Below are 14564 nucleotides of genomic sequence, written 5' to 3' on the forward strand. Positions count from 1 at the left end.
GCAGAAAAGGTTGGAGAGAAGTGTTTTTCTTGACGCAGGGGATATGAGCTCCCTGCCTGGATGCTTAATGCAACTGTGTATCCGCGTTAAGCCTGAATGCCTACGTGTGTTTCCTTTCTTAACGTGTTAGAATCTTCTGTTGGAAAAAGAAAAAAAAAAAAAAAAGGAGGGAAGGAGAAAAAAAAAAAAAAGAACAAACGAGAGAGAGAGAAATAGCAATAATAAAGCTGGAATTAAAGGAAGAGAGTGGAAGAGAAAGAGAAATCCGCGCTGCTCCCAGTGCGGCCGGCCGCTTCCTGGCTTCCTGCAGTCAGAGATCATGGCAGGACGTGTCTGTTTTCACCGTGTGCGTGTGCGAATAAACCTCATGTGGCTGCTGATCCCCTGGTGGAGTCATTCTTTTCTCTTTCTGTCTTCGATTACAGAACCAGACACGCACCACTTCTTTCTCCAACTGGAGGCTGTCTGCCAGCGAGGAAATCTCCTGCGCCGCAGGCTTCGGACACTTGAGGAAATGCGTCTCCAATACGCCCTTGACACTCACCTCGATAGAGGTTCTCTTCTTCCGCTTGCGACCCTGTGCCGCGATCTTGTCAATGCTGGTCGGGCTCCCTGTGGATGAATCAGCCTCTTCCAGCCACTTGTTCAGCAGCGGCTTCAGCTTGCACATGTTCTTGAAGCTCAGTTGTAAGGCCTCGAACCTGCAGATGGTGGTTTGAGAAAACACGTTGCCATACAATGTGCCCAGCGCCAGCCCCACGTCAGCCTGCGTGAAGCCCAGCTTGATTCTTCTTTGTTTGAACTGTTTGGCAAACTGTTCCAACTCATCCGAGGTTGGTGTCTCCTCGTCCGAATGGTCCTGGCAGTGATGCGAACCTAGGTCGCCGTGGTCTGGGGCTTCCCGGAGCACTGGATGTAAGCTCTGAGCTGAGGCAGAAGCCGGCGGTGGAGTGAGCCCCCCGTGCTCCAGCATGCCGCTCACCGTGAAGCCAGGCTGGGAGTACACATTAAGGGGTTGGCCGCTCGACGTAATGGACGGATTCGGAGCCGGGCTCGCTCCCCAGGCATTCGGATGGTTAGTGTGCGGAGAGTGGTGGGCGACATGCGGCGAGCGATGATGGATGATCGCACCCAACTGTAGGTCTTCGCGCGCAGGCTTCACGTCTTGCTGTTCCAGGGGGCTGGTGGCCAGTGTGGAGGACCATGGCCCTCCATCGCTCAGACTGGTTACCCAATGATGCCCGAGGGGATGCCCATTGCTAGGAACTCCCTGCAAGTAATCACTTTGGAGAAGTTTCTGAGGGTTTCGGAAAGGACTCCCCTGCTGCATGCCCGCAGAGTCCGCATGGACTAGAGAGCTGGAAGTGAGAATGCTGTAGGGATTCGAGGCAGCTGTGGCCATGGTCGGTGAGGATCCCCTACTAGTTATAATGTGGCAAAGGGAGCAGCTTCAGCCTTTGACATCTACTGTGCGGGGAGCCAAAGCAGCGAGAGCGAGTTACCGGCACCCGCTGAGGCCAATTGCATCGCGTCTTGGCCTGGCCTGCCACGAACTCCGCCAATGGCGGAGCGGGAGGCCGAGCTAGCTTTCCAAATTAGGCGGGCGAAGCTTGAGAGTTTCGGTGAGACCCAAGCAGGAAGTGAATCAATCTTTTGGCTCCATTGGCTGCCTGGCGCTGAGTGGCAGGAGCTCATTTGGTTAACCCTTCCCCCAACCTCCCATCACTCCTGGACTTCGCTGATGTTTGTAGAGGAGCGGGAAGGATGAGAGGGAGTGTGTGCGTGTGTGTGTGTGTGTGTGGTGCGGGATATGATTTTAGAACTCTTTTAGGTTTAGATGTGTGTGTGTGGTGCGGGATATGATTTTAGAACTCTTTTAGGTTTAGATTAACCTAAAAAAGAAGAATATTAAGAAAACAATATAACCAGTTTAAATGCCATCCGGATCTTAGCGGATAGGGATTTTTCTCAGATAAATTTGGCATTCTGGGTTAATTGAGTGCCAGAGAGTGAAAAACAAAATCCCGCTCCAGGTTTTGAGCAAAAGAACATCTTCGGTATGACCCTAAATCTGTAGTATCGAAGCCCATGATCCCAATAAGAGATATTTCAATGCTTTTAATTTCATTTTTCATTTATAAGAAACTCGATAACAAGTCAAAAAGCATCTAAGAAAAAGATGCTCAAAATCTTCTGGAAAACAAACAAACAAACAAACAAAAACACGTTGATTTAAGGCATGAAGCACTGGAAAATTCCGAGCAAGTAAAATTTAATGTGATACTGGCAAAAATCAGTTATTTTGAAATTTGTCTCCCAATTTAGCTGGTTAATTAGTAGATTTCCTTTTTTTTTACTGCTCCGTGTCAGCTCCCATCACAGGTCTCACAATTTTTGTCAGAGGCAACGCTTGCTGAAGAGGGTAACCCTCCTACGCATTCACCCCAGACACACTGCAAGCATTTCCACTCCCAATAGGTACACAGGCGAATGTTCCCGACTACCGGCGCCCAGTGTTGTCCCTCAGGAAAATTGTTTTTAACACACACATCTTCAAACCACCCCAAATTCCACACAAACTGAAGGAAATGGAAATCATTTAGTGCACCCTGGAAATTCAGAGAGAGAGAGAGAGAGATGGCTGGTGGTCTGTTTGGCGTTAAGTACCGCCTCCCCCAACTCCCAACCCCCACCCCCACCCCCACCCCCGACATTCCCTTCAAGCTTGAATTTACTTTCAGATTGGGAAGACGGGACTGTTTTTACACTTTAGTTAGAGGAAAATAGAGGAAAGACTTGTACTCCACCTAAGCTTTTATAAGTTAGGGAATGACAAGTCTATGTGTTCCACAGCCCAGTGCAAAGGTATTGCTTGTAAGCAGAGTAGGGTGAAATGCAAAGATTTTAGATTTGCTCTAGCTAAGAAAATGCAACATCAACATCGGATACCTAGCATGATCTTTGAAGTTAAAAAATGACCTTTCATTGCATAATTTTGGAGATAACCTAGTTACATAATTATATTTTCACTTGCAGAAGACAACATCAGAGTTCCCTTATTGGTTTAAAATTCCATTAAATATATTGCAAGAGCTCCTAGGTTAAGCTTGATTTAAATTTGCATACATTTTCATATATTTAGCAGAAATAAAAGAAGGCTTGCAGCTACCAGAAAGTCATCAAGGCATTAGTTTCTCTAAGAAGACAGATCTGAAGAAAATGCAAGAAAACGAGAAAAAATATAAACAAGGTGAGCTTATTCTGCCATTCCTTTATATAGCTATAAAGTGTATATTTCCTGTAAAATGAATAATTTCTTATGATAGCACAGAGCAGTAAGAGCTTATGTTAGGAAATGTGAAAAAAAAAAAGTGTCTATTATGCAGGGAAGCCTGGCATCTGGTTGAGATCTATTTCTTTCTTTCTCTTTCTCTTAAAAAAAGGATAAGCACTTAGTAATTATTGGCAGAGAGGATCATTTGCCATCCTCCCCCCCTCCTCCCCCATTGAAATTGTGTTTTCATTTGCTGGTGTCCTATTATAAAGGTTTATCTGCTTTTAACCTAGAAATTGATTTTTCTTCTCTCCCTTCCATTTTCTTTCCCTTCCCTTTCCTTTCTACCCTCCGCTTCCCTCCCCTCCTATCCTCTACTTTCTTCATCTCTTTCTGCCTAGGAATGTCCGTTTCTTTACTGCCGATTGTGTATATTTTCCTTTGCAAGAATTCAATTTCATTTGTGCCTAAAATTTTGCTTCATGAAGAAAAAAAGAACTTTATAAAATTAAACAGAAATAAAAGTTTTCAGGCATTCTGTTAGACTGCCTGTTCAAGGATCCATTTGCTAGTCCGAGTGGGTTCAGTTTAGAGGTCAGAGGGAAACGCATTGAAGAAACCATAGGAACAATAAGATCATGATCATTTCCAGGTTGTTGTGGGTTCTCCACCCCCGCAATCGCAGCTGTGTTTGGTGAAAGAGTTCAAATCTTAGCCTGGTCATTCTAGGAGTTAAGGCAATTATCAATTGATAAGACTTTTGCATGAAGAAGAAGGGGGACCTCTGTCGATTCTGACTTGCTTGAGTTCTTACAATCTACCTTCCTCTTGCCAGTGGCTTCTGTTCTGGTCGAAGGGGTTTGACCAGAGGTGTAAAAGTAGTTCAGACCTTTTGCCCTGAGACTGGTTGAGGGGGGAGGTGTCAAGGACATGGGCATCTGCACCCAGCGACAGGTTTTTCCACACCGTTGCTTTGCAGCCTTTGAATACAAGAATAGCTTCTGTCAAGAGCAAAAGAAAACAACAATGTTAGTTGTCTTTCTATTTCCATTATTTCCGTTCCTTTTTCTTTCTTCCTTCTTCGTTTTAATAATTAGTTCCCATAAATATAGATACTGCCTACTGAATTCAGATGGAAACATGTCCTTTAGCAGTTGAGATATAATTTCTTGCACACAAGATGGCAAGTTTCTTTGTTTTTGAAGAAAATATCTGCATATAGTCAAATCTTCTTGCTGTTCTAACTAATCTACTGGAGAGGTTTCCTTCACCCTCTCCTGTCAGTCTAACTTCCCAAGTGTAACAGATGCCGCTCTCAAGCGCTCCTTTCTGCAGCTTCTCTTTATTCAGCCTTGCATATTTCTCCCCATGATCTGGGTTTCCATAGAGAAAGGAATAAAAGGGGGGACCATGGTCACAAATCCCCTGCCCCAAGCGAAATAAAAGAGCCTCATTCAATAGAGGACCTTGTCTGGACATGGGAGAAAAATAAATCCATGCGAAGCTACTGTTGCAAAGAGCTGGTAACTTATTTTTCGTAGACTTCATTTTGCCTTAAACTCAAAATTTACCACTGGTAAACGTGCTCACTTGGATAGCTGGGATAAATACACAGCTTGGTGCTCTTCTCACTGAGATCTTGAATCCCACTGCCAGATCCTTGGATCTGATTTACCCCACCCCCTCCAGAGCTATGGTTTGAATATAATAATGGCTGTGAACCCTGCTAGGTTAGGGCAGCTAAAAGTCACCCTAGAGAAAAGCCGGACTTAGAATTGAAGGAACTGTAATTTTAGCAAGTCTACACACCTATCTCCAGCAAGGCAACACAGGTTTCAATTACCATGCCTGGCCAGGACACAGCACCAACTTCAATCCTCCTAGGATTGCCTTCATACGCAAACTCACTATGCCACACTACCTATCACTTTGCTGGTTTTTAAGAGGGCGAATCAGTTAATTTTCAAAAGCAAGTCAGATCAGCTTGATTTACTTGTACTCATTTATCTGTAACGTGGGGGTTCACAGTGACTTTCTTCTCTCACAAGATTTAAGGATATAAAACAACTCCTTAAAGTCTTCACAGACCCCATGCCCGCCCCCTCTCCTTTCTAAGTAAGGAAGGACTCACAAAAGAAATTAAGCAGATTAAGGTAGTTCAGATTGTCTGTTCCTGTGGAAGCATCCAAGCGTGGTTGCGGCTGGAAAGCCTGTGCCCAGTCTGGTTCAGAAAGTGCCCAGGCCATGCAAATTCTGCCCCTTGTAGATTTCATATTTGAGTGTAGATTATGAAGTATTTTTGTTATCAGTACAAATTGGAAAAGGGAAGATTACCTGGGGCTAGAGCTGGTGGAAACTGAGGATGGGGTTAAGGAAAGAAGTCCAAATGGCCAGATTTGAATATGTATAATGCACACTGGAGCTCCAGATGATAGGACATAGTACATACGCATGACCTAATATTGAAAACTTTACTTTCAACATAAATTCACTTTGGAAGCAGGGAGAGTTAAATTGGGCTTGGTGGGGAGAAGTACACGTATTCTTGTTATAACCAGGGAGCTCCTGAGGGATGGAAAAGAGTTGAACAGCCTCTTCAAAGCAACAGAGAAAGAAACCTTTTCCCTGATGTCTGTACACTAAGCTCAAGAGACATTCTCAATGTGAGACACAGCTGCCCTTCAAAGCGCCAGTTTACTGCAGCTGCTCTCATAGTTCTCGTTGTTATTGTTGTTCTTCTTGGCAAACTGTGTGGGGAAGGAGGTAAGGGGTTTTTAATATTCTGAGGGAGAATTTTTTAAAAATTAGATGGCATTAGCAGACATGAGCCAATACTGATTCAAGCTCAACTAGTTCATTTTTAAAAGATCTCTGTTGGAATTCCTTGAACATGAGGAAAAGGGTATTTAGAGAAAAGGAGAAAGGGAAGGGATTGAGTGACAACATACAGCAAATACTACAGCAGAAACAAGGTTATTTATAAAATATAATACTCATCACAATCTTCAAGAATGCTAGTCATTTGCTAGCAAAATTGACTGTCACTTGGGGAAGTGCTGAGGTATCTTGTGCCTGGGGCTGAGACAAGAGGGTTAGAAGATAGATAGGGACAATAGAGACCAGACACTGGCTCCCACCGGTGCCACTGCATAGGCAAGGTCGAGCTGATCCTTTCTTAGTTTCTCTTCTGAGTCTACAGTTTATTTATTCCCTTGGCATTGCCAGATTTTACAGGATCCCAGGGAAATAACTCTATAGGGACAGAGCTATTGTGCAATATTCTATGTGGCTATCATTTTCCCCAGTACTAGGATTTAGGGTGTCTAGAAATCATTATGGGTATTTGCCAGTCACATTTTTTTGTACTACAAATAAAGACTAGTTTCTAGGAGTCCAGTTAACTGTTTAAAAAAATACAGATCCAATGTGGAATTACCTCCATGTATGTGTGTGTATGTGTGTGTCTGTCTGTCTTTCTGTATGTCTCTCTCTCTCTCTATAGTGAAGTCGCAGAGTGTTTATAAATTGTGGTGGTTTTTAAATTTTTTTTATTTTTATGTTTTTTTTTTCTTAAAACAGAAGTGGTAGGAGCATTTAAATACGAGAAAAAATAGTTTCAGCTGCATAATTGATCTTGTAGCGATCTTGCAGAGATGATCTATTACTTTAAACTCTGTATATATATATATATATATATATATATATATATATATATATATATATACATGACATGTCAATAAGTCCATCTAGTTGAACATTAGAGGCTGTTTATAAATCACTTTGTTAGTTAATAAAGAAGCCCCAAATTGCAATTCACTTCCTTCTTCATGGACAGATTAAGGTTTTAACATACAAAATTGTAAGAATGCTCCTCTGATTTCATTCATAACTGAGATTGTCTTCTCCCTGCACTTGTGTCTCCCTTCTTTAGTGAATAGCATTTATTTGAAGTGGCTAGCATTCTGCGTCCCCCCCACCCACCCTGTGAAGTGATTGAACTATGGAAACTTGATTACAGATTGAAATATGGGGTCCTTCTAAGAAAGGCTTTTAGTAAGTAATCAGCTGAGTATTTGGGGTTCATGTTACTTTTTTTTTGGGTCCTATGATGGGCAAGAATCTATGTCATATTTGAAAGTAAGCAAATGACTAGATTTAACCTCCTATCATTTATTCAGAAATTGCAATTATTTTTTCCCAGAGGGATTTGGTCGGGAACCAGGCTAATGATTGAGAGAAAAATGTATTAAAAAGTATTTTAAAATCAAGTATTATATATCAAATAAATATATAACTAATACATGAGAGAGAAGTGTTTGGGGAATAGTTCACTTTGCAAAGACTTTTGGGGAACCCATTTTTTACAAGAATATAAGAGCTTCCTCTGTTGTAATTGCTATGCTAGTTCTCTGGGAGGGGTGTTGATTTCCTGAATGCTTTTAAAAATCTGCATATCCTGTAACTTTCCTTAGGGCCACTTTTTCGCACTTTGCCCCCGTCTCCACTGGGGGAATCAATTTGGTTTGCCTGCTTGGGAAAGATATCTGTTTGATCTAGTATTTCAGTTTCTAAGTGCTTATGGATTCATGCCACTGTGTGTGTGTGTGTAAATTTTATATCCAAGAAGTTTTTGAATTTTTTTTTCGATGTTCAAATGCTCAGGAGGCCAGCAAAAGAACTCAGCCCTTATCAAGTCTTTCCTCTTGGATCAGCTCCCTTGACCACAACTCTGCAGCTAGTCCACTCTCAATTCTGGTGTTGTTATGAACCCAAGTCCTTTAGGTCCAACCTGCAGAGTCAGAGTCAGAGAGAATCAAAAAGCTGTCGCAAAGTCCTGAACAAGATCTTGGTGGGAAGGGACATGATCTGGGCAGCAACAGTATTCCTAACCTCCGCAAGGTAGCCTGGCTAAAATGCTTGGGTGAAACCCAGTGGTTTGACCTGTTTTAGCCTCTGAAATACATCCTGAATAGAGATGGTTGGACCAGGACAGGGGTGGGGGCTTTCAACTGGAAGATTCTGTGTTAAGCTAAGTTGGTAGGTGAAAATTCCTTGGGCTGAATGGGTCCTATTCTGACAATCGAGCAGCTATCGAGAGGGACTTATTTTGCCAGCTTCCTGACTTTGACTGTCTTGCCCTCCCCAGGTTCTCATCCTCTATTTGGAACAGGTTCCATAGGAAGGAGGAGGCTGAATTTCCCAGGTCTGAAATGGAGGGAGGTGGCCAGGATCTAGAAGAGCCAGTGCCAGGGCAGCTGTGTGAGCTGTGTGATTCTGGGGGCCAGCAGGCAATTAGATTTTTGGGATCCCCTGGATCTAGGCTGAGCATCTTTGTCCCTTGGTTCCTTGTGCTGTGGGCCCCTTAAACATTTCTAAGCCCAGTGTCTCCCTCTCTAGGCCTGAACAAAGGGAAGATGATTAAGGTAACCCTTTCTTTGGAGGTACAACCCAGCCCCTTTACTTCCAGACACTTTATGTTATCAGAATTCTGCCTCAGTGACACTCTCCCTTGTGGGTGTGCTTAGGAAAGCAGCCACCCCATGATTCTTCTTGTATGTGTTTGTGTTGGGGGTGATAGTCACCTTAAAATATTTTATCCAGGCAAGAAAATGTTAACTCAGATCATGTTGAGGGCATCGGGATTTAAACCTCCCTAATCCTCTTTAAAAAGAACAAATTTCCTGTTTATAACAATTGACAAGGGCAAGAGAAACAGGCTTCTAAGGAAATACACTTAGGGCAACCTAAATAACACTAACTTTTTTCTTTTACATCCTAAACATTTCTCTTAACATACTCAAATCATTGTGAGAATGAGGTTATCTCATTTCCCCCTACCTACCCTCATTTTACTACTTGTACTTTCTGAGAGAGATCGGGGTTCCTGTTTTCAGTTAAACTATAATTCAATCATATATGCTCTCATCTTTACCTTTAGATGCAGTATTTCCCTAGGTGCTTGATGTAAACATTAGATATGCAATCCCCCTTAAATGGATCACATATACCTTGTGTGTGTGTGTGTGAGAGAGAGAGAGAGAGAGAGAGAGAGAGAGAGATATTACATGGCTGAACTTTACATATTGAAGAACAAACTTATTTGAGTGTAAGTTGACTTCAAAAATGACCTGAAGTCTGTGTCTCTGTGTATGGATCTGAACTTTGCAGAAGCCGAGTCTTAGAACTGTAGAAGTTTGATTTTCTTTTAACTTTTAGTGAACAGCTTTGTAGAAAACTGAAATGTGTCCTGTATAAACACCCACATTAGTGATGGAGAGAAGCATTTGATTTCTTCCTCTTTTTTTGTCCTTCAAATTGAAGAACTGCATTTTCAAACACATCCTGTATGTTTTCAATATTATTGAGGAGTCTTCAAAGTTTTCTAAAAAGATGGAAAATAAGTCACATCACACAAATAGAAACATTTTGGTAAATATATAATATGCTTTTTTTCTGAGAGTTTACTACTAAAAATATAGAGACAAAGCTTTCTTAAAACACTTCTAGTAAGATGATGTCTTGCATTATAAATATATTTACTCTTCCCTTTGCATGTCTTTAGAGCAAGTCTCATCCCAGAAAACCAGATTTAAAACTGTATTTAATTATCCACCCTACCATATTTTAAAAGGTGTCATATCTCTACATGTTATGAAAGGAAATCAGAATATAGTTACTGGAAATTGTGGGGGAATGGTAGAACAATGCAATGAAGTTTAGAGTAGAAAGAAGTGTACCGAACTTTTTAGTAACCTTTAAATATTCTTTATAAACTCTCCCAAATACTTTTTTGGAAATAAAAATTGTCTCTGCCATGTACAACATATACAAAATAACTGTGTCTTTACGGGAGAAATGCTTACTTTTGGAGGTGATTATTGAAAATAAATAATGATCATAAATAAGCTAGCTCTGATAAATGATTTCTGAGAAAAATTAAATGGCCCTAGCTTACATAATTATAGCTGGACACTCTGTTTTCAAATATGTATGAGTATTTCTGGCTTGGTGGATCTGCAAACTGCTTTGAAATGACCAGTTGTGTGTAAGTATATTGCAAGTAAACCCAGTGAATTGAGATCATTCTCTATCAGTTTAATTTATGTTTTATAGTTAGTTTAGCATTCTGATTTGATTGCCTTAGTAATGTGAATTGCCTACAGCTGCTGATGATACAGCTTTAATTCTGTTTTAAAGGTCATGTAAACATGTGCCTGTAACATAAGGAATGCAAATTCAATTCCCTTTTAATGTTTCCTCACATTTACTCCACAGCCTTCACATAGAAAATTAGCAGGATTTAATATAAAACTATTTTAATGTTATGATTTCATTAAAATCCTTTTTCAATATTTCACTTTTCCTTTTGCAGGGCAAAGAAGTCTTCCTCTGCTTTGCAGTGCATAGCTTATGCAACATACGTTACACATAGTGGAGGCAGAAAAATATTTCTGTCAAGATATTTTCACTTTTCCAGTGCTTTTTACTAATAAAGAACTGGGAATTTCATTTCAGTTTCTCTGTAGCTTCGGGTAGAAAGGACACAAAGCAAACTAGATCATCTAACCACATTTTAGATTGCAGTAGAGAGAGTCAGAATATTGTGCACATGTTTAGAAGCCTCTAGTCAAAGGCAGTTTTATAATCTGAACATATGATCAAAACTGAACTGTGGAAAACATATTATCAAGAAGAAAAAAATATTTAAAATAGAGTTGACACAGAAGAATGCTTTAGTTGTTCCAATTAATATAAAAACATACAAATTATGTCTTCAAAGTTCTATGACTTAAATAATGGTGGTTAGGCAGAGTTGTTTTTTACATTGCCTTTTAAAATATATTAAGACCTTGAGATTAAGGCAACGTTTTGCTAATAGATTACGGTAAAACTTTTTAATATGTGCTTTAAGAAATTGAATAAATCTTTACAAAACAGGAAATTGTTAGTGTTATGAAATAGTAGTGTAGGGTATAAGGGAGGTGAGTATGTAAACATACAGGTTGATATAAGTGGAAAGCTTTACTTCATTCTCCTGGTGATGCCATTGTGCTCTTTAGCTTATATTTCTTTTCATATTAACTCTAAGCTAAAATTTATTCACACCAAAATTAAGCTGGAGATAATGTTTTCAAATATCTTTCTCTTTAAACTGAATTGATCAATTGACAGAAGTGGTAAAAACAAAATAGAAAGTATATATACATCTATTGACTAATCAGCATATTTTAACATAACAAAAATATAAGTTTAAAAATGCATAAATGAAGCCTGAATGTCACAGTCTTAAATGTAGTTTCATTTGCTACAAGGAACAATGATTCAAAAATTTTAAATTCAAATTTGGAAGACAATTGCAGTTCTAGTGTAGGAAATGCGTTTTGTTCTGTGTTTATGTTTTAAAATTGTGTTCCAGTGGAGTGGTGTGATGTTTGTGAGCTTCCAGCATGGCGTACCAGGGCCAGGGCCAGAAGGTGCAGAAGGTGATGGTGCAGCCCATCAATCTCATCTTCAGATACTTGCAAAATAGATCTCGGATTCAGGTGTGGCTTTATGAGCAAGTGAATATGCAGATAGAGGGCTGCATCATTGGTTTTGATGAGTATATGAACCTTGTATTAGATGATGCAGAAGAGATTCATTCTAAAACAAAATCAAGAAAATAACTGGGTCGGATTATGCTAAAAGGAGATACCATTACTCTGCTCCAAAGTGTCTCCAACTAGAAGTGATGAATGAAGTGAGAAATCGTTTGGTAATACAGTTGGTTTTTTAGGTGTCCTTTGTTAGAGATGTAGTTCTAAAACATGTATTCATATTGTTCTGCTCACCCTTATGTTATTACCAGATGACAATAAATGCGGTGGAACTGTTTTCATCAAAATAAAAATAAAATAAAATAAAATTGTGTTCCAGGTGAATAATCATGAATGCCCATAAGGGAAAAGAGCTATGGGCATGAAAATCTTAGGTGTGGATCTAAGTGGTTAATTTTTTAAAATTTTGCCTCTGGTTTTCACCTTAAACTTTCAAAAACTTCCTTTATTTTTCCTTTTTCTTAGTGGCAGGAATTCAACATACAAAGTTTATATGTAAAGCCTGAAAAATTGGTACATTATCATGAACACTTTGAACTCTAACAATATAATACTGCAAAGACAACTGATTGGTGATAAAAGTCAGTATGAAAGGAGACTCTACTTTCTGTGATTTGGCCCTCCGGCCTTATGTCAGTATATCAAAGTTGAAATTGCATGAAGATGGATTTTCTTTTTGTTATTTTTACATAATCTTGTGCTGTGCTATGCTTAGTCACTCAGTCGTATGCAACTCTTCACGACCCTTTGGACTGTAGCCAGCCAGGCTCCTCTCTCCATGGAGAATCTCCAGGTAAGAATACTGGAAGTGTGTTGCCATGCCCTCCTCCAGGGGACCTTCCCAACTCAGGAATTGAACCCAGATCTTCCACATTGCAGGAAGACCCTTTACCATCTGAGCCACAATTTTAGTGTTGTACATATGTTCTTAGAATAAAAACTACAACTGGGAAAGCTGTATTACAGACAAATTGTAAAAATTCCCTTTGTGATTTGCTTTTGATAGGAGACTTTTAGTTACATGACTATTTACTTGCTTAAGGAAATTTACATTGTACAATGGGGACCTCCCTGGCAGTCCAGTGGTTAAGACTCTGCACTCCCAATGCAGGGGGGCATGGGTTCAATCTCTTGTTGTGGGAATTTTGTGGTGTAGCCAAGAAAAAAAGAAAAAGAACAATAAAGCAATATTAAAATAAAAAATAATAATTCTACAATGATGAAAGCCCTACATTTTTCTTTTTGGAATTTGCATTCTGAGCAATATATTCTAATGAGAAAATTTTTAGTTTTTCCCCTGGACTTAACAGTTTAAGGACCTTGCTCACAAAATTGCTGCTTTAAACAGAAATGAACAGTACAGAAATAGAACTCCAAATCTAGATCACTGCATGGTCTATGTGTTCTGTCTAAACTGAATGTCCATTACCGACTCACTTGGTTGTATGCATCTGATGTTACCTTAGCTAGGAGATATTGCATCCACAGGTGTCAATTTCAATATAAGTACACATTTTCCTTTGATGGTGCTTTCAGTGCCATTTTCCTGTCAAAAAGACAGAGATACTTCTCACAGTTGAAAATTAGCTATTTCATAACTTCATGCTCTTTCACCAGAAGAGAGAATTTTTTTTCTTATGTGTGTAGCGTGTATCTCAGATGCTTTTCTTGGAGTAGTTGCACTAGAAGTAACAGTTAAAAATGGGGAAAAAACCCAAACTTTGAGTTTACATCTAATCCAAGCATACTGTAATCCACTTATTAGAGTTAGTGGCCATGCTTCTTCAGTTGCATACATACATACACACAGTTGAAAACAAACTGCTTTTTAATGCAGTTAAACCTGCACCATCATTTATTTTCAGATTCTTTTCAATTGCAGCATATTTCCACAATTTTCTAATATCCTTTAGTTTTTCTCACTCAACAATGGCATTTATTTGTGTTGTAAGGATCAGTGATTTGAACACAGACAGGTTAGACAGAAGCAATTGTGGCTGATTATATTAATATTGCCCTTACCAGTAAGTACAAATATTAAGATGTTTAAGTAACTTTATTAAATTAAACATGACATTAAAAAACATGTGTCTCTTGTCAAATCTCTACTTTATATAGTAATACAGATGAAAATTCTTTATTATACCTGTTTAGAGAAAGTTTACAAATTTACTTAAAATCAACTTCATTATAACAACTGAAGGAAATACAATGTGTTTGAAACAATGAGCCACAATTCAATATTTCCTAATAATGTATGTTCTTGTATGTTCTACTATGTGTTTTTCTTCGTTATCTTCTTATATCTGAAGTTCTATTTCCACCCCCCTTCCCTCCGTCCCATGTATTTGATCATTTCTCCAAGTCCCTTGGCTGAACCAATCTCTTTTCATGCAGAGGATAAAAAGAGAAAAACTTCAAAGTAGGTTCAGGTAATTAACAGCTGAGGGGAATATAATCTAAACCATAGGCCCTGCTTTGCACCCAGGCTGACTCTCTGAGCCAGCCGGCAAGGGAGTGCCTATTCCCTATAGCATCTAAATCTGCTTCCTCTGAACAGCACTGCCAGGCCTCCAGTTATCACATCTGCATTTCAAACACCATGACTCTGGCATTAATTATTAATTAGCCTACAGTCACCCTAGAGGATTCAAGTTCCAGTCTGCACATACTTATTCATTGACCTCTATCTT

The 14564-nt window shown here is 39.6% G+C and overlaps 1 protein-coding gene and 1 pseudogene across 1 annotated transcript; one reads left to right on the forward strand and one right to left on the reverse strand.

Annotated features, from left to right (window-relative positions):
* Positions 1–266: 266 nt before the first annotated feature.
* Positions 267–1460, reverse strand: POU3F4 (POU class 3 homeobox 4). Its single transcript, XM_043896528.1, has one exon. The coding sequence runs from the start codon at positions 1400–1402 to the stop codon at positions 311–313; it is 1092 nt and encodes a 363-aa protein (XP_043752463.1). The 5' UTR covers positions 1403–1460; the 3' UTR covers positions 267–310.
* Positions 1461–11721: 10261 nt separating this feature from the next.
* On the forward strand, positions 11722–12000 carry LOC122690184 (annotated as a pseudogene).
* The last annotated feature ends 2564 nt before the right edge of the window (positions 12001–14564 follow it).

Source organism: Cervus elaphus, chromosome X (assembly GCF_910594005.1).
Source record: "Cervus elaphus chromosome X, mCerEla1.1, whole genome shotgun sequence".
Lineage (NCBI taxonomy): Eukaryota > Metazoa > Chordata > Mammalia > Artiodactyla > Cervidae > Cervus > Cervus elaphus.

Bases quoted from the DNA above. Each gene is read 5' to 3' on its own strand.
- POU3F4 (XM_043896528.1), bottom strand. From the start codon at position 1,402: ATGGCCACAGCTGCCTCGAATCCCTACAGCATTCTCACTTCCAGCTCT.